The following is a 26,946-nucleotide window of genomic DNA, read 5'->3' on the forward strand; positions in this document are numbered from 1 at the left end:
TCATAGGAAACTATTACGCAATGCCTAAACACAATGGTGTGTGATGTACTTACTAGTACGGACTACACACAACTGGTAAGTAAAGTTTTGTTCAAAGTGACCCGTCTCTGAGAGAATCAGAGATCTGAAATCTTCAACACACTTCATATCACCGTCAGTCGCAACCCGAGCTTTTTGATTCTGACAAAATGCCGCCATATTTTCGGCGCTATCCATGTTAGCCTGTGGATAATGGACCAAGCTTACTTCCTGGGTGCAGAAGTATTCCCCTGACACAAAAAAAGGCAGAGAGCAAAAAGAAGAGAAAGAAGCAGGCACAGTGATAGGAAGCAAGCAAGCAAACACGAAAACAAAACGAAAAACACGAACGACCATTGGACTTATAGGAGAGAGCTTGCAAACATGCTGACTCTTTGCCCCGTATGAAACGAGCATACGAGCCTTCCTCACGACTGGTCAGACAACAGAAGTTTTCATAGCCTGAAAAAAGGAGAATTTTGGGGGGATTAACATCACGATCACTCTACACCTGTGTGAAACTTCACCCTTCAACTCCAATAACGGTGCCGTTAATGCAAATCAAATAAATTTACTACTCATGACTGCCTGTGCTTGATCTTACTCAGACTGAAGGCGCATGCCACAGTGTTGCGTGCGTGCTCATTTGGCGGTGCAACAGCTCTGTGCAGAGTATACCGGTCGCCTTCTCTCACGGGATTATCAAAAAGTCTCAGCAGCCACGGCCGGATTTCATTAGCGTGTGCGCCCACCGTGTCAACGGCTTGTTCTAGGCATTCAGCTTCCTGACTTCCAGCCGGTAAACGTCCGCCTAGACTTCGGCATTGCTCCTCGGCCTGTGTTACCGTAGCTAGATTGGCGTACACAAAGATGTTCGTTCTTGTCCTCAAGCACAGGTGGCTGCTCGCTGCACAATGGATCAGAGCATACATAACATGTAGCTTGAGTGTATTGTACGGAGGTGGTCATGGGTAAGACTGAGTTTGTAGTGTGTCTGTCCATGAGTGAGTGTGTAGTGTGTCTGTCCATGAGTGAGTGTGTAGTGTGTCTGTCAATGAGTGAGTGTGTAGTATGTCTGTCAATGAGTGAGTGTATTGTGTGTCTGTCAATGAGTGAGTGTGTAGTGTGTCTGTCAATGACTCGGTGAGTGTGTAGTGTGTCTGTCAATGAGTGAATGTGTAGTGTGTCTGTCAATGAGTGAGTGTGTAGTATGTCTGTCAATGAGTGAGTGTGTAGTGTGTCTGTCTGTCAATGACTCGGTGAGTGTGTAGTGTGTCTGTCAATAAATGAGTGTGTAGTGTTTCTGTCAATGAGTGAGTGTGTAGTTTGTCTGTCAATGAGTGCGTCAAGCGAAATTACTGGTCATTCGGCGACACGCATTTTTCAGAAAAATTTCCGTTTCACCTGCTGGGAGAGTATGCGTGTTCTCGAGTCTCATCCTGAGCACGTTTTTTCTTCTTCTTTTTTTCAGCTCCAGTATATAGCTGTATTTTTCATTGCAAAGCCGTCCTCGACTCTTGTGTTCGTTGGTCAAACGAAGTGGACATTCAATCATGAAGGCAGAGGACATAGGAGCCTGATTGGAGTTTCTCGTGGCATAGGACGGCCACACAGAGACACTTTGGGATTTTCTGAATATAAAATACCGTACGCACGATGCTGAGATCAATTTGTGCGATATCAAATTGTTTGTAATCTACCACATCGAGCAGAACGGGATCTTAACACAAGCTTACCGACGGTTAGGCTGCCGACCTGACTGGACAAATGATCCCTGGCTTCACCAGATGCCAGAAGTCGGACACCATGTCCTTTGCCGTGACGTCCATCTCCAAAAGGACTCCATCTTTGTCGTGAAAAGGCTTGAAATACTCAATATTCAACCGAGATTCGCGGTCTCACCCTTTCTCAGATCGAATCATATTTTTGTTGTAGCAGTTGCAGTGCAGATCCCCGCCACTACTTCAACAGGGGATGGCTCCAAAGCATGCCTGGAACAAGCCATATCGAGGTTGCAAGCCACCCCTCTCAGCAAGAAATTCGAAATTTCAATGGTGGAAGATATACTATGAAGAGAATGTCAAAAAGTATGTTTCGCGGAGCGATCGCTCAACCTACGTCATTCAAACTTTGCAGGATGGTTCAGACGTGCATGCTAGGCATGGAACCACAGAGGATGATGCCATAGCTGACACACAGAGTCACACACACAGCAGATTCGTGTGCACAGATACTAAATTAGTGGACGTCGTCATCTTCTTCCCGCTGATGTCAAATGTACTATGACGTGCTATTTCGCCTGACGGAGTGTGTAGTGTGTCTGTCAATGAGTGAGTGTGTAGTGTGTCTGTCAATGAGTGAGTGTTTGGTTTTCACTATTTCAGTTCGTTGCCTCAAGAAGTACAAAGTACGAATATCAAGGAGAACAAATGTGTGTGTAGTGTGTCTGTCCATGAGTAGGTGTGGCACCATATCGTACCCAATGCTGCTGGTTTGCCTTGGTGGTTTGGGGACTTGCACCATCGTGCTGGTAGAACAAGGGATTCCCAGCTTCAGGATTCCCAGCACCACACCGGAACAACCAAAACTTCTCTCGCATTGCATCGAAAACACGGTTCTGTCTCAGCACGGCGTTCCTATACTCCTCTGCCATGCACACGTAACTGTCACGCTAACCAGGATGTCAGTTTCCCTGCAGATCCCATCCCAAAAAAGTCGTAGACATCGCAATTCAAATCGCGCAGGGTTTTTTTCTTGGCTTCTTTAATTTCAAGAGAATTGGTGAGCACACATGCTCATTCCCTGGGCACTGCAAATTCACAACTCATTTCATTTCACAGAATCATTTTCAACGTTTCGTTTCAACGTTTTGGCAAATTGCCATCATCAGGATACAATATCCTGATGATGGCAATTTGCCGAAACGTTGAAAATGATTCTGTGAAATGAAATGAGTTGTGAATTTGCAATGCCCAGGGAATGAGCATGTGTGCTCACCAATTCTCTTCGAGTTATGAAGCTGCAGGATGCCTCACCGCTACTTCGTTCTTTAATTTTGCCATTTTTTGCGGGTGTCAATCTGTCCACAGATAAAATTCACACACACACACACACGCATGCACGCACGCACACACACAAACACACATACACACAAACACACACACACATACACACACACAAACACACACACACATACACACATACACACACATACACACACACGCACGCACGCACGCACACACACGCACGCACGCATGCACGCACGCACGCACACACACACACACACACACACACACATACACATACTACTACTACTATTATTGACAGCTGCCAGGATTGTGCCACGCCGCTCCCAGATGGTATGTACTGTCAGAGAGGTTAGGGGGGAGGAAGGCAATGCTCCAAGTGTTGTTCCAGATCTTGCCGCCTCCGGAACCGTCGGTTGTGGCAAACTTGGCAGTGAAACTTGAATTGTTGGTGTTCAGCCACAGTAGGGCGCTTTGGACAGGTTCCACAATGGTGACACTTCAGACCCGCAGCCGATTTAAATGAACGCTGACAGTTGGTGCAAGTTACACCCGGAACAACAAGAGGAGCAGGGGCAGGGGCCGGCGGCTGGTCGACATCGCCTAGCCGACACTTATGCACCGCAAAGCCTCCTCTGCTACGTAGCCATCGGTTGCATGTTGGACACTGTACTGATCCAGGCTGCTCCGATACCGGGAGCTGACAGATTGCTGAACACTTGTGCCGGGCCATGTCGGAACTACGGCGGAACAGACGGTTGCAGCTTGGGCACTCGATGCTCTTCGGGGCAGGTTCCTTGTCCTCACCTGCTGCTGTCACCACTCCACGCCACTCTCCACAATCGCTTGCCAACTCCAACCAGTTACGCACTCCAGCCACGGATAGGTCCGTGTGAATGGTGTCCTTCCAACGACGACGAGGTCCACAGAATGGCCGAGACTGAGGGAGACAGGCAAACAGCAACTGCTTCGGTACTCTGGTGTCATCAAGACGAGCCAGGTGCCCAAGCCACTCCAACTGTCTCTGCTGCACCATGCGTGACAATGGTGTGGGATCACCCCACTGTGCTCGCAGTTCCTGTGAAGAGATGCGCTGTTCCCATTGTCGGCCTCGCGATACGCCAAGGATGGAGCGAATGTTGGCATGGTGAAACCGGTCCATTCTATCTAAATCTGCCTTCAACGGCGTCCAGCATTCTGAACCATACAGAACCGTTGACAGTTCGCAAACGACATACAGGTGGCGCCTAGTAGGGAGGTTCAGGCTCCGGTCATGTAGGATGCGCCGAAGACTACCAAAGGCCCCTGCACCCTTTGCTAGACGGCTCCGAATGTCCGCTTGCGACCGCGAGTCTGGAGTGATGGTGGAACCAAGATAGGGGAATGAGGTGACTGCTTCAACCCTATCACTGCCAATGACCAAATCAGAGCAATCAGCAGGGCAAACTCCGAAACCTGCAACGAGAATCTTGGTCTTGGTCATGCTCACTGTGAGACCCAAGCTGGATGCGACCTCACAAAAGGCAGACAGAGATTGATCGGCTGCGTTGCGAGTTGTAGCGAGCAGTACAGCATCATCCGCAAACTCGAAGTCATCAGCATGGCCGGACTCGGAGTGGGGACGACGCCTAGTGACACGAGGGAACAGCTGGCCATCAATTGTGAAGCTGAAGTCCACACCAGACTCTATTCCACGCTCCACGAGAAGGGATCGCCAACGCTCAATAACTAAGCCGAAGTACAAGTTAAACAGTACAGGTGCCATCACGCACCCTTGGCGCAGCCCATTCTTGACAGATATCGGATCCGTGCAACCACCGGCAACGCGAACGCAAGCTGACATGTCTGTATGGAATGATTTGATGATGGCCACAGTCGAGGGCGGCACACCCAGCCGCAGCAATGCCTGCCAAAGAGCTTCGCGAGGGACAGAGTCGTACGCTTTGCGGAGATCCACAAATACGCAGAAGAGCTTCGATCGATGTTCGTACGACTTCTCACCAAGTTGACGGACAGAGAAGATGGCGTCCGCACAACCATGGTGCCGCCGAAACCCGCATTGGGATTCAGGCAGCTCCGCCTCGGCAATACCTTGCAATCGGTTTTGCATGATCCGAGCAGCCAACTTGCTGACAACCTCCAGCAATGCGATCCCTCGCCAATTATCGCAGCGAGAGAGGTCGCCCTTCTTTGGAATCGGTACCAGCAGTGCATCGCGCCAGTCCTGGGGCACACACCCCCCAACCAGACAGATTGGAGTAGGTCCAGGAGGAGTGGATGGAGGACAGGCACACCAACCTTCAGCAGCTCCGGCACAATCTGTGACATACACCCAGCTTTGCCATTCAGTAGGTGTCTAATTGCCTGGGTCAGCTCATCCTCCGATGGTGGCAGTGAGAGGGAGTCCTCGACCTCACGCTGAGGGATAAGTTGGAAGACATGCGGATCGTACACACTGCAGACATTCAAGACACCCGAGAAATGCCCATGCCATGTGCCCTGCTGCTCCTGAACAGATTCGCAAAGAACTCCATCGGCATTGCGGATGGATTGGACAGACAGGGGTTGCAAGCCCCCAAAGCAGCGTTGCATGTCGTGAATGGCAGACCAGACAGCTTTGCCACTGAAATGTCCACGGTGCACCACCGCCGCTTTGTCCATCAACCAAGTTGTTTTTGCCTTCCGGATACCAGTACGAGCCCGGCCACGCGCTTCTTTGAACGCCCGGTGATCAGAGTCCCTGCCGCTTCTCAGCCATTGGCTATACAGGGTATTACGAGACTCCAGTAGAGGCTCCAATACAAGGGCATTGTCACGGAACCAATATGGCATCCGCCGCTTGTCCCGACCAACCACCTGCTCCGCCGCGTCAACAACAGCCGACTTCACGGTACTCCACTTACAGTCCACAGACGAGGCGCGGTCATTCGTGGCTAAACGAGATTCAAGACTAGCACAGTACTCAGCACATACAGTAGCCACACGCTCAGCCTCCTCTTCACTCATGAATGGCTTCCGATTGAATTGGTGAACATACACATACACACACACACACACACACACACACACAAAGTTACTCACGCAAGCGAACACATGGACTCACAGGTACAAACCCACATGCACATGGCGGGTGTTTTGTGTTTTTTTGGCTTTTGACGGAAGAAGACATGGTGATCCTTACCTGGTGAAATTCTACACACAACGCTGTGTTTGTGTTCGGGTCGATATGTAGTGTCGTAGAAAAGCGAGTCAGTTGCCAAATGATAGCGTCCCCTAGTTCCCTTAGAATCTCTCAACCAAGCAACGGATGCACCAGTGGTTGGAAAGTTCTCTCTCACGCATTGGGTCGTTGTTGGGATCTCTCCATTGAACAACCTACACACCTCTACCGCTCCAGAAATGGATTTTTTGACGGGAAAGTATTGGATGATTGTCATCGGTTCAGAGTGGCATTGCAGTTCTGTTAAAAATGAAAACGTACAAAGGAAAAGAATGAAAATGGAAATTAATGACTTACACTCTGCCCGACACGGCTCAAAGGTAGACCATCGCTAATGCTCTTGTGTTTGCATTTGTATTTATTCAACATTTCCTGGCTCGTCAAACGACTGCCAACGAATGTGAAATCTCATACATTACACAGAATGCTAAGTTCTGCCCATTTGCTTGTGTGTTCTACTCCAACATAGTTTGAATATGATCCCCACGCCTGTGACATCCACGACATGTTTCCGGGATGCCAAGCAAGCTCTGTGCCAGCAGCATCGCCGATGAACTGCCTACACTGATGGCATACCAACTCATTTTACTTTCCAAACTGATGCCCTCAACAGGCCTATATGTAGGACTCAGTATAGAGTCCATGCACTACTTGGTCCGCGTCAGCAATATTGTCGCTTATCTTTCGACAATTTGAACTTAGACTTTGGACATGAACGCGTGCACCTGAAGTGATAAAACTTGGTACGATGGACGGTAAGGTATAGAATGACAAATACCTGCGAGGAATTTATTGTCCAAGGAAGGGTTCCTACTTTGCTCGGTCCTCCTCGTCGCTGCTCTCGGCGCTGGCGACAAATATTTTTGCTCGGGATCGACTCTCTTGCTTTTGCAAGCTCATCCCTCTTCCTCTCGGCTGCCTGGCTATTTTCTAAAGAGAAGTCGATCGTGACGGTCGCCTTCTCTGTAGGACTTTGCCTGGGCAGCACGACAGCCTGTGTGGTTCAAATCAGACGCCGTTCTTTGCAAGATTTTATTTTGAACGACGACGACGCGTACAGTACATGTACTTGCAAATCTCCACGACGCGCTGGATACTCCGAGCGAGGAGCTGGAGGTAAGGGAGCTGCGATCTCAGCTTGATGAGCGATCCCTGAGGTGAGCGATCTCGGCCGTTCAGCAAAATGGAGCTGATTCCGAGTAGCCGATTACTTTCTTGTGGCTTGCGCTGCTCTTGCCTGCACAGCGTAACCAGATAATCTATTTTGATGCGGCGCTGTATCAATCAGAATCACCCACCTGTCGCTCTCGACATCCACTCGAACTCTAGCTAGACCTTTCATGTACCAGCAAACTAACTTGCTAACCAAAATTGGGATGAAATGGGCTGCCAAGTAAGCATTGGCGACATATAAACAAAGCTGAATGATAAGCGACAATATCGCTGACGCGGACCAAGTATATGATGTCCAGCACCCTATATAGAGTCCATTGGTCCAAAATTCACTATACAGAGTCCAGGAGTCCACTCAGTTTTTATCAGCTTCATCCTGCCGCGCAATCCCCTATAAGGAGTACACTTTTTCTACGAGTCCCCTATTCACAGTCCAGAAGTCCAGTTTATCCAGTCACACCGTCCTGTGTGTTGTGCCCGAAAGAGAACAAACACATTTTCAGTTTTGCTTGCCTCGTGGCAGCGCATTCCTTTCTTCACTTCAGCCATGGCTGCCAGTTCTGCTGTGCAGTTGCTGACAGCAATCTATCTCGAGGTAACCAAGGAGGATAAGGAGACGTTCAAAATCAAATCTGGAAAGCGTCTTGTGATTCTCTGAAGACGTTTCATCAGTGCGCGGGATGAAAGCAGAAATTGCAGAACGAGAAAAGTTCAGCACAGTTCAAATCTGACGAGTCAGGTACACTCTCTTTCGTTCGACGCCACAAGGATCCCCTGTTTGGCTGGCCATTGCTGCCAGTAAGACGTTTGAACGGTTTCATCAGAGCAAGGGATGAAAGCAGAAAGCGGAGAAAGAGAACAGTTCAGCACAGTTCCAATCTGACGAGTCAGATACACTGACACTCTCTTTCGTTCGTCGCCACAAGGATACCCCTGTTTGACTGGACAAGAGCTGCCTGTACCACCGTGTCAAAAGGCTGTCCAACTACATGGCAGGACGATGACTGAGGTAAGGAAGCTTTTACTGGTTTCGATTGGTCTGCTGTTCTGTCGTTATGCTTGAATTTTGTTCCATTTTCAAGGAGCGTATCGCGTTTGTTTGATGTTGCTTGAATGAATGCCCTAAATGTAATCAACCACTTCGTAATAGTCCTCAAGATCAAGGACTGCAACTGTGCAAGGACTTTGCATTAATCGTATACGATCGTCTAGCTATCATCAATTATTATTAATTTTTATTTCATGAGAAATGTATTTTTATCCCTGTGATAATTATGTGAACTCCACGACACTCTACCTCTAGGATGATGTCAAATACAATGGGATCCACAAACGCAGTGGCAGTGTACTAGTAGTAGGAGGAGGATTGCTTGTATGCCAATGACAAGAAAAAGCTTCTCAAGCTAATACTCGTATTCCCTGAAGTAACCGTTTTGATGTCACGAACATGACATTGTGTCAGTGAAACTGCCTCGTGACAACAAATCATTGCATTTCCATCTTGGGGAAGACTGACTGACGGCAACGCTGTACAGATTGTTCAAATCATTTCATTTCAATTTAGTTGCAGTGAAGTGAAACACTGTGTACACTACATGTATGTTGGTGTGCCTGTGCGTCTTGAGTGTGCACAAACGATCTTATTCCTCGTATTACTAATAGATTATTGTCCCCACCGTCACCTGTTCACAGGTCTTTGAGTGGATGGATTTTCATTGAGCATCACATTCGTTGAGAACTTGGTAGTTGTGTGCTCCCATGCATCATTACGGTAATAAGCGTATCCTTGTGCTATCTATTTGTTGCAGGTGTGCTGAAGCTTGCGGAACTGAGTGCTGCTGAACATTTGCATGGCCATGAGCAATGGTGAAGCTTGCTATTGCACTCTCAGCATGTGCTAATATTATGCTGACCACTGCACTATGTTACTCTCTTACACTACTACGTGTATGTAAACGTGCGTGTACCCGTCCCCGTATGCATTCGTTTCGTATAGTTATTTGTTATCCCTCTTGACTTTACGTGTAAATGGGTGGACGTTTGCATGGCTGTTGGAGTTGCGTGTGTATTGTGTCTCTACTCTTTTCTTGGTGTTTTCTTGGCGTTGTATAAGTTTGTGTGTGTGTGTGTGTGTGTGTGTGTGTGTGTGTGTGCACGTGCGCACAATAATTTGAAAACAAATAATTAATCCTGGGGTCTCCATTATTCTCTTTCGATTCTTAGTTTTTTTCTAGGTATTTTCTTGTCGTTGTGTGGGTGTGTGCATGTGGGTGTGCGTGCACAATAATTCGGCAACACTACATGATTGAGATATTGTAATTTGCAGCGTCTGCGAAGAGACCACTTGATTTGAGGATGGTGTTTGTAGGGTTTTTCATGTAATGAAGTGGCTGCGGTGGCGCCTCAATACTTATTTTTTATCTTGAGAAGTGAATGATGTAAAGGATTAAAGGGAGAGACCGTTTTCTGGTTAATATTCACTGCTTACAGCAGATCCTATGTCTAATTTCGAACTCGATAGGGGATGCCTAATTGGCTGGACTTTATACAGGGAGTGTTGTCCACATAAAGACTCTTTATAGTTGATTTCAAAGTTTGGACTCCGTACAGTTGATTTTGGACCAATGGACTCTATATAGGGGTGAAGCCGATTGGCTGGACTCTATACAGGGAGTGATGTCCATCTAAACTTTGAGCTCACAGTTGATTCCAAGTTTGGACTCTGTACAGTGGATTTTGCACCAATGGACTCTATATAGGGGTTGGACATCATATAGGGGCTGGACGCTCTACTGAGTCCAACATATAACATATAAAGTCTTTCGATAATCCTTACGATCTATCGTCCGTTGTTCTGCTTCGACTAGCGTAGCTGTAATGTACAAATTATGTGTACTTTGATCTCTGGCTACGTATGATGGCATCAGTGAGCCAAACAGCCGCCAAAGACTGATGTCATAAAAAAACTTCCCCGTGGGCTGGGGGATCGTCGAGTTGCACACTCTTGGTTATGTACTTTTGTTATCATGAGGTTTGGTCTCATTTTCTCCGCGTTGCGCTGATGAGCCCACGAAGGACAGAGCAGTGTTGTCCGCAGATCGAGTGTACATACTTTAAGAAGAATAGTTCCGATGGACCCGAAGAACAGTCAGGTCCATCGGAACTATTCGCAATTGAAAAAAAAGCAATTGAAGAGCTGCAATGAAAAAAAAGTAAATCCAATTGTTTTGTCACTTAAGAGTTGACACTGGATTTGAATGAGATCACTCTTCCAGCTGGTATCCGTATCTTCACTTTATGGCCCTTAGCGGCGTTTTCAATGCAGCTTTTTTTATGCGATTTCTACAGCATTATAAGCGAACGTGTGGATCAAGCATAATTGCTTGGTTGACCCTGCCGCGGAAATGCGTATAATAATACCAATACTCACGTTTAGGCAATTCACACACAACCTTGAGTTCGGTCGTCTGGGTTAAAGTAGCTATGTTGTGTTTGGCACCATTGGATCCAATTCCAACCTCAAGGGATTCGCCGCCATGTTGCAACCATGTTATGGGCTTCGTACCCACTCTGTGGCCAATGTCTTCCATAAACCTGATTGGGCACGACGTCTTCAGAGGTATATCTCCGTTCACCTTGGCACACACGGCTACGGCTTCCCAATAGGGCAACTTGATGTCAAAGTACCGAAGTCTTGTATTGCTTGATGGACATTGGAAATCCTCTGCAACCACAGCAAAAGCCAGCAGTAAGAGCTCGGAATCAGGATTCCCTGCGTTCCAGAGGTGGGGATTATGGAGATGCAGGAGTTCTGGTTTCCCGTGTTTGCAGAATCCGATGGTTGCGGACGAGGGGGGGGGGGGGGGAGGGAGGGGGGGGGGGGGTGCTGGAATCATTCGCTCCAAGACTCAAGTCGTCATACTGTCGACTTCACGCCAATCCACGATCCTACACTTTTAAGTTTTTACCCAGCTAACCAGATTGATGGATAACCCTTCGGTGAAATGGTGGATTAACCCTTTATGGGTCTCACATAAGCGAAAGGGTCGTATGTGACCCTTACAGTAAAATCGCATTTTCTGTGAGTTTTGTTGCTAGGAGACAACTAAAATGGTGCTCCACGCATAGCTGAGGTCCAAGGCTTTCCAACGGTGTAACAAACAACCATACTTACCATACAAATTTTTGCAGTAACGATCGACTGAAGTCTGGTGAAATTGGAAAAGACGACCATCCGCCATGCGCGCATTTCGCGAATGGGAGTGCATCTCTTGAGGCCGTGTCAGAAAAGCTTTCTGAGGACACTGACGGCACCAGTCTAGGCTGGGTGTCCCTGGAGGATTTCCAGTGTAATGTCGTGAGAAAGAGAGCTCCGTTGAGTCCTCTTAGCTCAAATAAATCGTCCCCGAATGAAGAAATCAAATTTACCAACCAGCGAGGAAGCACAGCAACAGCAACTCTTACAAGGACTTGTCAGGTGCGATCAGCTGATCCGCCTGGCCGTGAGAATCACGGCATGCGTGAAATCGCGCCTGAGTACTCATCTGAGCGAGAGTGAATCTGACGCGAGCGGCGCTGAGGTGAACGAACTAAAATTGTGATATTGTGGAACTGTTGCTTCTGGTGCATCGCCGATGGCGAGGTATTGGAGTTCAAGGACGGAATTAGGAGCATAATATATTCTTCACCAAGACGTAGCGCTTACCTGATTGTTTATCATAGGACTTCAGCTCCATCACGACCTTGGTATGCACTTCGCGCTGTGATTTTTGTGTTTTTTGTTCGCAATTGTATTTTCTCTCAACTTGAAAGGCTACCACGGGTCATACCCTTGCCTGGACATGGTCATATTTGTGTTTTCTGGACTCGTCCAGGCATACAGATTTTGAAAATATATAGTTTACCCATACCTACAACTCACAGAACTTGAGTTATGGCTGGTTGTTTGTACGCGTGTTTGATTGACCACCCCTCACATACATTGAGTAAGACCCACAAAGGGTTAAAACTTATCTTTAAAAACATGAAGATAAAGAGGGGAAGATTGAACAGGGTGTTTCATCTGCGCATCTCATTAGCAGCGGAGTACCACAAAGATCTCGCCGAGCACCTACACTCTAGGGTTTTTTTTTACACCAAACACAACAATTATTCATTCGGGTAACAATGAGAAAAAACAAAAACAATTGTACAAAGACAATTGTACAACTAACACGGAAAATGAGCACCATGCAAAATATCCACTTATTCAATATGCGCTTCCGCCACTGCACCTGCACTCTAGTAATATAGTAGTACTTCTCGAAGTAGTAGTATTTATTATTTTAATAGGGAACCCTACAGATGGTGTCGTCTTATTTCAGGAAGCCCTACTCTTCGTGATATACATGTACATTAATCCCCCCCCCCCCCCCCACACACACACACACAAACACACACACACACACACAAACACATACACATGTACACATATACAGCTACACGCACACGCACCCAGACACTTTATTCTTAGTCGTAGTAGTTCGTTTCTGTTTTCAGCTAATGTCACACTACTCTATCCAACATCAATCCCTGTCCCCAGATGCGAACCGTTCGCTGTGTTGATCGCAGTCAGAGCTCTCTGACGTTGATGCTATGAGCTTGTGCCTTATCATTCATTAGACAATATTGCAATCGGTTAATCCAGTAGTTCTGAGTTCTGCTGACGAGATCTAATAAAATGCAAACAGCTACCTGTTCGAAGGTTGACTACTTGGTCCGCGTCACCAATATTGTCGCTTATCTTTTAGCTTGGTTTTTATATCGACAATGCTCACTTGGCAGACCAATTCATCCTACTTAAGGTTAGTAAGCTAGCTTAAAAGTGATTGAAGGTCCAAGCTAGATTTGGAGTGGATTTCGAGAGCGACGGGTGGGTGATTCTGATTGATACCACACCGCATCAAAAATAGAACTTCTTGTCACAGCCCACAGGCAGAAACAGCGCGACCCACAAGAAAATATTTGGCTACTCTGAATCAGTTCCATTTTGCAAAAAGGCCGAGATCGTTTACGTCGGGGATCGCTCGCCAAGCTGAGATCACAGCTCCCTCATCTACAGCTCAACGCTCCGAGTATCCAGCGCATCGTGGAGATCTACAAGCACTTCACGTATCATTGCTCAAACTAAATTCTTGCGACTGATTTGAACCACACAGGTAGTCGTGCTGCCTACGGAAAGTCTTATAGATAAGGCGACCATTACGATCCATTTCCCGTTAGAAAATAGCTAGGCAGCGAAGAGGAAGAGAGATGAGCTTGCGAAAGCGAGAGACTCAATCCCGGGCAAAACTATGTGTCACCAGCGCCGAGAGTAGCGCCGAGCAGGACCAAAAACATTATGAACTCTTCCCTGGACAATACATTCCTCATGGCTAGCTGTCATTCTATACCTTACTTCAATCGTACAAAGTTGTATCACCTCAAGTGCACGTTTTGTTGTCCAAAGCCTAAGTTCAAATTGTCGAATAAAAAGCGACAATATTGATGACGCGGACCACGTGTGCCAAATTAGCGAATACTATGTTCTATCATGGGTTTGTTTAACTGAAAATTTGATCGAAACTGACAATGGGCAAGGAAACAAACCTGATTTCAGAGTCTCTGGCTCGGGCGTTTCAAGATCGCCTTCGCACACAACTGCTCGTTTAGGAGTCAGCATTTTATACCAATCGATATTGTTGCTATCAAAGAACTTCGAAGTTGATTTCGGTCTCATCCAGTAAACCCTGGCGTTGTAGGTATTCCGCCAAGTATCCCTGCAATCATAGGAATCCGTCAGTCGTTTGTTGATTCTAGCACAATGCATGATGGCCTGGCCAAGCAACATCTCTCGAGGTTGGTTGAATACCATCACCTTGTTCCACCTATTAGAAGTTGGCGACTGACAATATGTATCGACTGTACCAACAGAAAAGAAGATTAGTAAAGTGAGTATATACTCGAATGGAAAGCCAATGATTAATTTATAGTAAAGAAAAAGGACCAAGGAACTACACGTTACGCTATAATGGCCACTAACAGCACCAGTTCCTTGACAATCAGCTCATGCAATAACATTGCACGACACTGCCCGACGGTACTGACGTTCTACAACTAACTGGCTGCCAGTCAAGTGACTGGTGGTGTCAGTGGGAATTAGAGTGTAACTTTTAGTTCCTTGTGAACCTGATGAAGGCAATTTGCCGAAAGGTTGTAATAATTATTGTGAAATGAGTTGAATCATTTCTTTGCAGTGGTTATGGAACAGAGCGTGTGGGCTGTTTATGAAACTGCAGGAAGCCTCCCCACGTTTACTTTTTAGTTCCTTGATCCTTTTTTCTTTTCTAAAATGTAAAGTGAGTAAAATTCATTTTCGACCCCGACCTCTAGGTACATGTGCAGACAACACACAAAAGGCATAATGGAGGTTTACATATTTGTCACAACTCAGGGTTGCTTGCTCAATGCAATCATCAGGCGACTGCCTTTTGTGTGTAATAGTGCTCCACATGATGGTGTTGAGCCCTCTCCGCTGGCAGATGGAATTTGTCCTCCTTGTCCAAACAACATAGTAGTTTAACAATTCGCCAAACCTTTCGATGCTCTTTCAAATTTGGAAGAATTTGGGAAGAATTTTTTTCGGAGAAAAACGGACCTGGTGTAATTAAGCGGCCACCCCACGGTGCAAGCAAAAGCGGTCATTAAAGCCAGGTGGTCTTTAAAACCAGGTCCCACAGTGTGTGTGTACGGAAAGAGGGTCGTTAAGAGAGGTCGCTTACACCAGGTTTTATTTTCTTAGGAAATTGGAGGCTACTGGCCTCGTACTGCTCTTTAGTTTTTTCTGCTCTCCGAAACTCAACACTTTCCAGCCAGTTACGAAAGGAAGAAAAATTATTGTTCACACCACCCGGAACTCGAACCAGGGACCTTGCTATTTGTGAGCAATGCTCTGACCAACTGAGCTACAGTATGACTCTTATCCGCAGTGATGGTAAATCTATCCTTCTAAGATCAATCAATATCTGGCTTGCATCATACTGGCAACTCACACCACTCTAGAGGGCCTTAGGCCACCCCTTACCCCCTGCCATTTCTTCAGGTGACATACAGGCAAGAGCAAACGAGAGCAAGATCAACTATCATTTTATTACAGTATTAGGCCACACCAAGTTATTTTCTATGTTTCTCGTTACGGCGCGCGTACCTTTTCGAAACCTTGATAATAGATGGAGCGGAATTCCACTCGTCTCATGTCAAAGTGCAGTAGGAGCCATCCATGAAATTTGTTATTGTATCGCTCCAGCCCAGTCTGCCAGCTGTCCTGTGGCGACTTGTTGTCATTTTGGATATTAGTGACAGTTTAGTAGTGCTATTCTGTGTGCAACATGGCTCAGTACACATAGAATGGAGTTTTGTTTTCCTCTGTTTTTGTTTTTCCGCTCGCCCGCGTGCGTTTTCCAGAAAATGTCCGACGCGAAACATAGAATGAACTTGGTGTGGCCTTAGAGCAATTAAAAGGTAGCTGTCTGCAGTTGAACGTATTTCAGGGCCGGTGCCACAGGCACGTCGGGCTTATAGCTATCCTCGTACACCCCTTTGCTAGAGCCCCCCCCCCCCCATCTCCCTCCTTCAGTGTTCTTGCTGTCCAGTGAGGACTATGGTGCTGTCTATATATATGTACCTAACAAAGTAACCTGATCCGATGTAGCATATAGAGTTAAAGACTCATCCTCCCAAGATACTGAAATTGGGCATGGGGTAATGATTTTTTTTCAGACTTGCGCAGCCTCTTGCACGGGGCAATATTAATAAACCGATACAATCATGTCATGAAAATACAAAAGATGACCAAAATGATAAAGTAATATTGTTTGTGTTCCGGCTCAGGGTAATGATCGGCAGTGTGGCAGGTCTGGGGTGGTACCGCCTTCCATGAGCTGGCTCCGGGTCGGTATTCAGGATAGGTTAACGGGTGAGTCGGTATGTGAGTGGATTTCGCAATGTGTATGTTATTTACTTGTGGGGAAGCTTGTTTTTCTCCTTGGCAAGCCGGACCCAATAGTACTGATCCAGCATTATATGCACACATGCGCACAGCCTCTCACAGCCTAATTACATTGGCCAGGAAAGAATCAAAAACAAGATGGGAACAAACATACAGTAACTTACATGCAAAAAGCGACTCTGCACCAAAACAAGACCACAAAAAAACAGAATTTAGTGAATCGAACCTTGTCTATAACAACCATACATAACTATTATGATTGGATAGTCACAGCCAAATTCCGATATCACTCAAACATTGGCCTTTCCAATCCCTTTTTCAATCCCTTGGTGGACCTCTTTCATCCACTCTGTCAGTTATGCCTGTAGAACATTCCACATTGGAGGGATACTGGAAACTAGGCCATGCCACTTGATTTTTGGTTGTCACAGACATTGACTAATTAGACAAAGTTAGCTAGTCGTGTTTGAGTTCATGCTTTATGCCTAGCTTGACACATGACTGGATCATGGCTGCCGCTGAGAAATCAGCGAACATCTTTCTCTTTCTCTCTCTCGCTCTCTTCTTTCTTGTGCACTCTCTCTCCCTCTCTCTGTCTCTCTCTGTCTGTCTCTCTCTCTCACTTTCTCTCTCTCTACTCTCTCTCTCTCTCACTCTCTCTCTCTCTCTCTCTCTCTCTCTCTCTCGCTCTCTCTCTCTCTCTCTCTCTCCGCTACATGGCCAGCAATCGAGGACATCTGAGAGTTGTAATTTTTGTACTCCTCCGAGGTGTGATTTTTGGCGTGCTGGGCCCAGCACAAGGAAGCCATCTGCAAAAAAACTGCAGAAAATGGTTGTTGTTTGATCCTTTGGTGTAATCTTTGTTTCTAGTCGAAGCTAGTTGCTGTTTGGAGCAGAAACGCTGAAATTGACTATTTTCTGCATGTACTCATACATGTACTCATGTACTCAGGCATGCAGTCTCACTCGTATTTTAGCTCTTTTTCTGGAATGGATGCTGCTCTGCGCCCCTTGGTGAACATTTCCTGCGCTCGTGGAGCAGCTGAAAAGGACCACTGGTATGTCTGGTTCCTGGTTTGAAAGTGGAGAGTCGACTTTTGTGCCTTGAAAAAGGAGTAGAGAGCGATAGAGGTACGTCTGTTGCTTATTTTTGAGTGCTCCTCGTACATTTTTGATCGTGATAGAAATTCTCAGACCAAAGTCAGACCAAAGTCAGCGCGATGATGGTCGTACAGTTTTCTTGTGGATTTTTTAGTTGTTTCATCTCGTATCTAGGTCAGTATCGTGATGGTGAAGTGGAGAGGGTGATTTTCTTCCTCCAGGCTTCGTTCGGCCGACTTTGCTTCGTCCTCGTTGAAAAGTGATCCTGAAAAAAAGGTCGATTCGAAAAATTATGTTGATTTTGAATGTACGTGATGACATGCGATTGCTGGCTATGTTCCTCTCGCCCCCCCCCCCCCCCCCCCTCTCCCATGGTGCTTGCTGTGTACGCCGATCCCGAGACCCTTGGTCGGGGGAGTCCACTGCATCTCACCAGCGCAGCTCATGTAGCGCCTACACACCCATTGTTATCTTTTTGTTTCGTCCTCGTTTTGTCTCCCCTTCTTCCGTAGGTATGTGCAATGTGATAAAAAAATAAAATAAAAAATAAATTGTGAAAAGCCTGTACCTTCCATTTGACAAACATATTGTGCTGTTCAATGAAATCCAATAACGCAAGTCAATGCCACACTGGCCGCTACACATACCTAGATCTACAAACACAGGGGTGTGAAATGGCGCAGAGCACGAACTGGATCCACACGCTCGGATTTCATTGAACAGCATTGCCAAATAAAGGAGTGCTCATTGCTTACAGTAGAGAACTCAAAAGACCCGAAACTTTCCTTGGTCTCCAGGCCATTGAATCATGATATTGGCCATTACTGCTAGTTTGATATCAGTTCAGTTCAGTTCAGTTTGTTTATTTACGGATTCTCCAGAGGTAAATGGATACCTATCATGGGAGTCTCACCAAAACCAATACAATAATGAAAATAAAATTAAAATTCTATCAGGTATGGAATAACCTGAAATACGATTTTTCCACCAGTAGGGCTATGCACTGGTTGTGCTACAGAAAATTAGTTCACTCAAATGCAACGTGCGAGGAAACAGTTCGCTTAAATAGGCCAAATATGGGAAAAGAACAAGCGGTGTGAACAGAACCATTTGAGTGTATGTAAGACTATATTCACTTACGTTTTGTAACTGTACTGTCCGCAAATGCTGAACAACACAGAAGAGCACACAATGCACACACAATGCACGTTTAGTGAATAATAAGGTTTATATTTGTATTTTGTATTTGTATTTATGGATTCTCCACAGGCCTTAGCCTACATCGAGAGAGTCTCCGTCAACAGCTTATGAAGAAGAAGCTGAGGAGAAAGTAAAAATAGGAAATAGAATGATGCGGGTTGGTAGAAATATAACACAGTGCTCTATGACATCGCTACTCTACGTGGAATGAAACCAGAGGGCTCATGACGGGTGATAGCAAAGTGTGTGCGGACAAGAGCGGTAAAACATTTGGGGCTGGATACAGTACGAATGGCAGCCGGGAGGGAGTTCCATGTGGCAGTGGTGACAAAGAGAAATGTGGCACGGGTGTGTGTGCTGGCTCTAGCAGGCGGGAGTAGATGTTGGGGGCGCCTAGCACTGTTTGAAACCGTGTAGCCTAGGTCCTCCAGGGTCGTCATCTGGCTATTGATGAGGTGGTGGAGCTCGACAAGGCACTGAATGTGTCCTCGCCATGCGAGGCTGGGCCACTGGAGGTGCACGAAAAGTGAGGCTTTCGGCTCCGTTTGAGGAGAGTACACGCCATACTGCCGCAGGATCACACGTGCCACTCTTTCCTGTAGGCCGTTCAAAGGTAGTATCCTGAGCACTGGAGAGTTGAAATTGCCAGAGGGATGAGGCGTATGCAGCAACTACATACCCATTTTCATGTGTTTTCTTCTCTTTTTTACATGTATTACTGGCTCAGTATCCGAATTATAATTATTATTCTTTTACAAAGCATACGCAATGAGCAGACTGACACTCAATTCTCACCGCACTGCAGCTCAGAAAACCAACAGCACATTGCTGCAAGATCCTTCACCTCTGGCGCGAAAATCATCATGTTGCCGATCAACCCGATTGCCGAGAATTGGATTCAGATTTTGAGTGCAGAATAGCGTGATTGTTTTAAAAACTAGTCTAGTTGGAGTTGAAAATGAAAAAAAACTGGCGAAACTTTGAGAGTTATGTCTAGGGTGGTAGTGGCTTATGTTCATAGCTAGATCTGCTATTGGCGCGCCTGGTTGTGATGAAGCCGAGACCCAAGGTCGACAGAGCATCCCAGACCACGCCACCACTCCCCTTATTCATGGCTCACACGTGACGGTTTTACGTGGCTCTAGTAAAAATAACAATAAAAAAATATAAATAAAAAAGATTATGGTCATCATGCCAGCACAGCCTGCTGAATGTTGTCTTCAAACGTCAGCCTGCTTAAGCTAAGTGTGTTTATTTTCGGAATATTGATTATTCACATAGTTGTTCCGATAATCGTCATTCTGCCGTGATTTCAATGTACCAGGAACCCACCAACGCTTGCAAAGCACAGCCAAACTGAACTCACCATAACGAAAGGACATGATCATCAGGATGATGGGTACCGTCAACCCAAGTTGCCGGGCCATCTTGCTTGATAATCTGCAAATCACAAACAGCAACACACAATACAATACATGTACAGTGGTGCTCAATGAAAACTGATCAAGTCACCCAGTATGCAGTGGGGCATTGCGTAGCCCTGGACCTGCCAACAGCGGGCTGTGAAATGGTGCAAGGCGCAAACTGGACTAATGCAACCAGATTTTATTGAGCAACACAGTATATCTAATTATACTCTATGCAGCAGAACAGCTACTTCAGAAGTAGATAAACTCATGCCATGTCACGCAAGCAGCAGGGAAGGAAATAGAAAGGCAGACACAAGAGACAAAGGCTATGATAGAGTTCTGGTATATTGAACAGAAACTATAAATGGGGGTGGACAAATCCCAGCGACAGTCTTCTGTGCATGCAACTTAGGCCTTCGCCATGCTAGGCTGCCTTCTGTGCATGCAACTTAGGCCTTCGCCATGCTAGGCTGCCATTGCTACCAGAGCTTCTCCTTCCCCGTACTTGTACTAGCTCAGGGGCGTCACAGGTTTGCTGTGAGTGGTACGACCGGGGGTCGGGGGGTGTCCCCCGGAGAAAAAATAAGGATTTTTCGGCTAACAGGCCACGTTTTAGCACTCTACAGCCGCAAAGGAGGGTTCCCCTAGCACTTATTAGACAACCCCACTCCAGCTCCAAAAACATACTTCTCATGGATTTTTGGTATTTTCTGTACATCGTAGGTAGCCAAGCAAGGCAAATGGAACCCATTCAATGATTCAGGGCCATTGCCCTCGAAAAAATCGCAAAATCCGAAGTACAAGTGTGCTGCGCGTTCTAGCGCCAGCGGCTATGCAAAAACGTATGTTGTGTCCTGCAAAAGTCTGCCGGCAGCGTCGCGTACACTATGTACACGTCCGGCCTGGACAGTCGCGAAGTAATTCTTTTAGTTGTTTTTAGAGAGAGAAGAAGATCCTTTGTTTTTGTTCGGTGGGATTGAAAGATCTGCCAGTGGACCGGAGAGCTACAACAATGGAAGCAGAAGAAAGCGCTTGCGGAATCTCTGTCTTCGTGGCAACAGGACTTTAGTTTGCGAGAGACTTTCGTCCTGTCGTCTCGGACGAAATTCTTGTTGCTGCTACCAGAAAACTCGGGGAACGAAACAATCGTAAATCGTTATAATATAGGTGAAGCGGGTCGTGTCGGTGAACAGCTGCAGAATATTCTGCCGCCGTGGAGCAGCAGTCCAAACACGTTTCAGCTTCGGAGAATGAAGCGCTTCCCTTTTTCGTTGACAAGCGCTGCGTTCGCGGGTGTAATGCATTTTCGAATCCGCTCGCAGTAGATCGTCAGGAGCCAGAGGTACTAGGTAGGTGTCGTTGTGGAAAGAATATAATTATTATGTTGTAGCTGACAAGTGACATACATGTAGTGTCTCTTGACGTGCTGATCGCCATTGTAACATGGTAGATCTTGGAAAATTTTAGTTCTGGACCCAGTGATCGCCGCCAGCTCAGCTCTGTTTCCGTCAAGTTTGCAGTGAATGCGTCCGTGAGGAATCCATCGTCTGGTTGTCTCTAACCGTGACTCCAACCGCCTATCGTAATGGATAGCCGCCTGGAGTCTTGGGCAATAGCTAGCTGCTAGCGCTAGGCATCAAGTCTGTATGCTCCTTGCAATGAAAGTAACAGTTGCGATGTTTTGTACAAGTCCGAAGATCCTTGAATTTTTTTATTGCTTTTTCGGGTGAATTGGGTGGACCATCCTGAACGGAAAGTGGTACGACCATGGTCGTAGTGGTCGTACCGTGTGTGACGCCCCTGTAGCTGTTGTGGTTTGTATTTATTTGACTTCGCAACTTCTCTTCTCTTTGCAGGTGTGATGACCCAAGGGCGTCGGAAGGTATTTTAGTGTGGTATGGTCAGCCATCAGAAGTACAATTTACTCATGGGGGAGTGGTGGCTGAGCCGAAAATATTGGAAATTTAGACTCGAGACGGGCGTATTTTATTGATTCACGGGTTATCTGGAGCAAAACGTGGTACAGTCAATACCGTAGTGACGGTACTGTGTGTGATGCTCCTGTGACCGAACCAGCATCCATACTCTGCATCGCACCCGTCTTCTGTCTGCTACCCTTGACCAGCCGAGTGCTTGAACATGTGCTCATCCAAAGGATGAATAATCATAAATAATCAAGCACACCCTAGATTCGGCTCGAAGGACCCCTTGAAGAGAAAGCGCCATATTTGTGCGATACAGATTTCGAGCTTATTGTTATCGATAGGTGTAGAGGCACCTTTAGGACATGAATGCTACGTCCAAAATCCATATTTATCCACATTTGAAATGTGGCTAAATATGGATTCACGGACAAGCTACACATGAAATGAATCCTTTTTGGTCATCTCCGGAACGTTATGGAATGAATATGTTCCGTTTTATACCTAAACTCTCCACTTCTTCCCAGTCCTTTCCGATACGGAACTTCCACTGTCATATGTACGTGTATAATTATGTGTATGCTGCATGCCATATGTTTGTGACCATATATAGACAAGACAAATTGCAACTGACCACATATAGAGTGACCATGCATAGTGGTCTCTGAACAATTTGACCATATATAGAGCAATGATCACATGATAGAGGATCGCTGGGCTACCGAGTCCTACATTTATTTTCCCCCATGCGACCCTGCGAGTCCAGGAAAGTCGTAGTCGTATTGCGCACGAAACAAAACTGAGAGCAAACATGCCCGATAAGTTGAATCCGCAATTTGTAATCTTTCTACAGTGCGATTATTCCAAGCCGTCACCAAGCCCACTGTGGTGCCTCGCTCGTTTAGTGGTAGATACTTTGTCCGCCAACTTCAAACTGTATATTCTCACCTCCACCTCAAAACATGAAAACAGATGTTTTTTATAAGTCTGAACTGCTATTACACTCCCGTGTCCCGTCAGGGAAGGCAATAGGTTACTTCTTGTTAGCCTAGGGTGCCAAGGTCGACAACGTGCTGTGCGCACCCTGACGAACTACTCTTCGCCGCTTTCACTGTTGCTGGTCCCCCTTCGTTGCCTGTAAGACGATCATTGGTCCACACTGCAATGTGTTGGTGTTATCTTGTTCAAACACAATCAAGACTTGACTCACTTCTAGCCCAACACCTGAGGGCAAGTGACTGCGATCTCCTTCCAATATTTTTCTTATCTTGATTTCGTTCTTGATCTTCTCGCAAAACACGGGGATCCCCGAAGGTCGATATTTCCAGACAACCTCTCATGTATGTTTTTTTGTTCGTCGCATGAGCTGATTTTTTAGGAACTGGTGGTGTTAGTGGACATTATAGCATAACTTGTTGCTCCTTGGTCCTTTTTCTTTTCTTTTCTTATTCACTGGTTTGTTTGTTAGTTGACATATTATGTATTGCGTTTATCTACGTTACGATCAAATTCACAAAATCCCACCCGAATTTCACAGAGATAGTTTTTTATATTTTTCAGTCCGTGATCACTGCGGTAACCCCTAGTTTATACTATTGGGCAATGTATCGCATTCTGGAGGAAGCCTCAGCCCTTCTTCAATTATGTGTGTGTGTTTCCAGATTTATTCACGGACTACATATTCCATTTTTGAACCACGATGCAGAATACAAACAAATCTGTGCTATACTTCTGCAACTGCAAAATGCACAAAATTGTCGACTGCATAGTCGACTGCATAGATAAGATTCAAAATCGAGGGAAGACGCACTTCGACAGGAAGCTTTCTTACTGAAAAATGGCAGAAATTTCATGTATTTTTTGTATTTATTATATTGAAGGGTTTCCCAAAGGCTTTGGGCCTGTCGAGGGGATCTCCTGCAAGAAGAATGAAATGGCAACTTTATGTAGAGGGAGCAGTTAATCGAGGATAGGCTAAGGAAATAGATCGAGGCATACAAAATCTGGTAATTAAGGAGTTGGGATACCGTCAGTGTAATGGATATATCGGCGAAAATGCTGATAGAGAGAATGCTTGAATTCGGGGAGGCTGGTTATAGAGGTAAGAGAAGGCGGAAGGCAATTCCATAGCATTGCAGCTTTGTTGGAAAAGAGGGAAGAAAAACGCACACCGTAATAATTGATGTTAAGTTTGTTTGGTCTTCTTGGACTTGAAGACAGTGAAAGGTGAAAATGTTGGAGGTGTTCTGGAGATATATGGGCCAGTGCATGCGAAAACGTGTCTTCGGGGGAAACCGATTTCTTTCAGAATTTTGAGAAAATCGCTCGGAAAGAAGAGTTATATTTTTTGTGGCTCGATCGCGGATCTTGTCATTCCTAATCGATCTCAAGACGACAAGAGAAGCGACAAGCGATCGACTTGCAGCAATCATCATGGACGTGGCGGCGCAGGAGGAGTTGGAAGTAGCACTTGAGGAAGGGCCTCTGAGTAGACACATTCGCGGCAGACGCCGAGCAGCACGTCAGTTGAGCTTCACCGCTCGCGTGATTATCGTCGGTGCGTCCGTACAGATCGGCAACGTTTACTATCGAAAAGGAAGACGACAATTTATTTGGCGAGTCGTGAGTCGGAGCAATCGGCAACTAGCTGTTGTACTGCATGCTCACAGTAACTCTGACGAAGCCCCAGCTAAGCGTCCGCGAGTGAAAGACTCCTGCGTTGAGGTTGAAGGCGAGTCGAGAGCGGATGAATTTAGGCGGAGATTCTGTGGACTCTGCAAGCGACGATGAGCAGGACGCGCTTCAGAGCATTGCCGCTGTGGACTCACTGATCCTCGAAGGCTGTGGCTGCGTTTGGAACTACCATATCAGCAGCTTCACGCCGAGCGCAATCCTCCATTACGACGACTAAATCTCGGCGATGAAATCGAAGGACCTCGGTATTTTTTATATTGGTGTGCTGGCTGCGCTGCACTCATGACGATCCTATCGACTGTCGCGCATCAGTCGACAGCTTCCGCAACAGAACGGACGCGCATCACGTTTGGATAAACTGTGATGGGATACATCGTGTGTGGAACCGCGTTTATGCAGCTCCATGATCATGATGATTGTGGTTGGCAGAACATGACTGTGTGCAAGTGGACAAGGAGAACAATAGCTGTCACCCTGGTGCACATGGAAATCTGGCAATGTGCCTTGGAGTAAATTTAGTGCAGAAGTGGGAGACAGAGCGCAGCAGTTTATTCTGAACTACAGCTTAGTGTTCAGTCTCCCGCTGTCGGCTGCACCAAGAGGGAGAGGTGAGGAATCTCCCATAAACTTACCTATATCTGTCGCCTACAAGTTTGCCCTTTCGGAACATGTCGAGCAGTCTTGTGAAGCGCAAACCCTGGGTTACCGTATATTTTTGTATCTGTAGACCAAGAAGTGCAAGTCCATGGAGTTCATGACGCGACGGATGGATGTGTGCAACAAGTGTGAGCTGCTCCGGGACGATATTCGTTCTCCTCGTGCATAGGATGAAAAGAATTCTGCAATGGAACCACTCCGTGACCATGTTGTATTTGCACAAAAAGAACGCGAGTTCTTGTTAGCTCAACGCCGCAAGAACTTGCTGGACAATGTTGCCCAGTTTTGACTGGAGAACAAGGCAGCCTTCATTGAATGTCTTGACCAATACTAAAGGCTGACACGCAAAACTGTTGCTGCTTTCAACGACACTGTAGATAATGCATTATACAAGGCATATTCTATTTTGGACAATGCCATAGAAATCATGGTCTCTATGTACTTTCAAATGTGAAATCCAACCTTATGTTCCACAGAGGTGTTCTCTAGACCCCTGTGATTGATTTTCAAGAAAGAAAAAAATTTCCAAAAATTTGCCCTTAGACACGGTATTGCATGCACTGGCCCATATGTATAAGTTTAAATAGAGTAACAAGAGCTGATACTTGTCTGTATCGACGCCATTCCAAAAAACAACACCTCAAAGAGTCATACTGCGCTAAACTTATCGGCGCCCCCATCCCCAGCGCCCACATTTTTAAAGAGTAAAACATAAGCACTACTCGAGGAACATATTCGCAACTTTAAATAAATGTTTAAGATCTTACGAGTGCACTTACAGGAGTCTAACACAGGAGATAGGTCTAGCAACGGACATCCTTATGTATCACTCACCTGAAGATATGGCTCGGCAAGACCTTCTTCTTCCTCTCCTCCAATATACGTATTCTGCGACAGCTCTCCTCCGATTTACGTATTCTGGGACAGTAACGATAACTTGATCAATGCAACACGACAGAGGTTGGAAAATGAATGCTTGCCGCCTACTAGTGTTGTGGTCCAAGCAGGAGGTTTTATCGTCGACAAAGAGGAGGCTGGCGGTGTGGTATAGTAGGCGCCTCTAGCTCTGGCGGCACCACTGGCGGATTTCGCGGACAGGAAAGTTCCGATTTGGCGACCGGCGTCGACAGTCTGGCCGAGCATGGCAGGCCTGCATTCTGGAATTACAAAACCAGCTCTGCTAGCTGTACTACGAGCTAGTGCACAGAGCTAATAAGGATTTCGCATTTCTGACGGGGCACGATTGGCAGACTTGCGGGCCCAATATATTTTGTGTGTTGAGAAAGCCGGGTGCAGCTAAAGGAGTCCAGTTCCGGATATAGTCTCGGCGATGTGGCCCTAAATATGGGCCGCAAATCACGTGCAGCCTTGACATTCCGGACAAGTAAGCCTGTTATGTCTTTGTGGAACGTAAACAAGAAATTGAAGAATCTGCCAACAATGACATGTTTCCATGTGCCTGGCACGGCCTTTGGTGTGAAACGAATGCTTTTCACGAAGC

At 46.3% G+C, this 26,946-nt stretch overlaps 1 protein-coding gene across 1 annotated transcript; it reads right to left on the reverse strand.

Annotated features, from left to right (window-relative positions):
* Positions 1-24: 24 nt before the first annotated feature.
* On the reverse strand, positions 25-26,687 carry LOC135827134 (uncharacterized). Its single transcript, XM_065339659.1, has 9 exons — positions 26,280-26,687; positions 20,130-20,203; positions 18,704-18,730; positions 16,627-16,641; positions 14,065-14,376; positions 10,868-11,161; positions 6,226-6,504; positions 623-925; positions 25-269 (listed from the first exon to the last, which is right to left on the reverse strand). The coding sequence occupies exons 2-9, from the start codon at positions 20,188-20,190 to the stop codon at positions 25-27; spliced, it is 1,536 nt and encodes a 511-aa protein (XP_065195731.1). The 5' UTR covers positions 20,191-20,203; positions 26,280-26,687.
* Positions 26,688-26,946: the final 259 nt, after the last annotated feature.

Source organism: Sycon ciliatum, chromosome 11, assembly GCF_964019385.1.
Source record: "Sycon ciliatum chromosome 11, ocSycCili1.1, whole genome shotgun sequence".
NCBI lineage: Eukaryota > Metazoa > Porifera > Calcarea > Leucosolenida > Sycettidae > Sycon > Sycon ciliatum.

Bases quoted from the DNA above. Each gene is read 5' to 3' on its own strand.
- LOC135827134 (XM_065339659.1), bottom strand. From the start codon at position 20,190: ATGGCCCGGCAACTTGGGTTGACGGTACCCATCATCCTGATGATCATG. The intron at 11,162-14,064 runs GTTTGTTTCCTT...CTGTGGTTGCAG, and splicing joins GCCAGAGACTCTGAAATCAG to AGGATTTCCAATGTCCATCA. The intron at 926-6,225 runs GTAAGGATCACC...TCCATTGTGCAG, and splicing joins TGTGTGTAGAATTTCACCAG to CGAGCAGCCACCTGTGCTTG.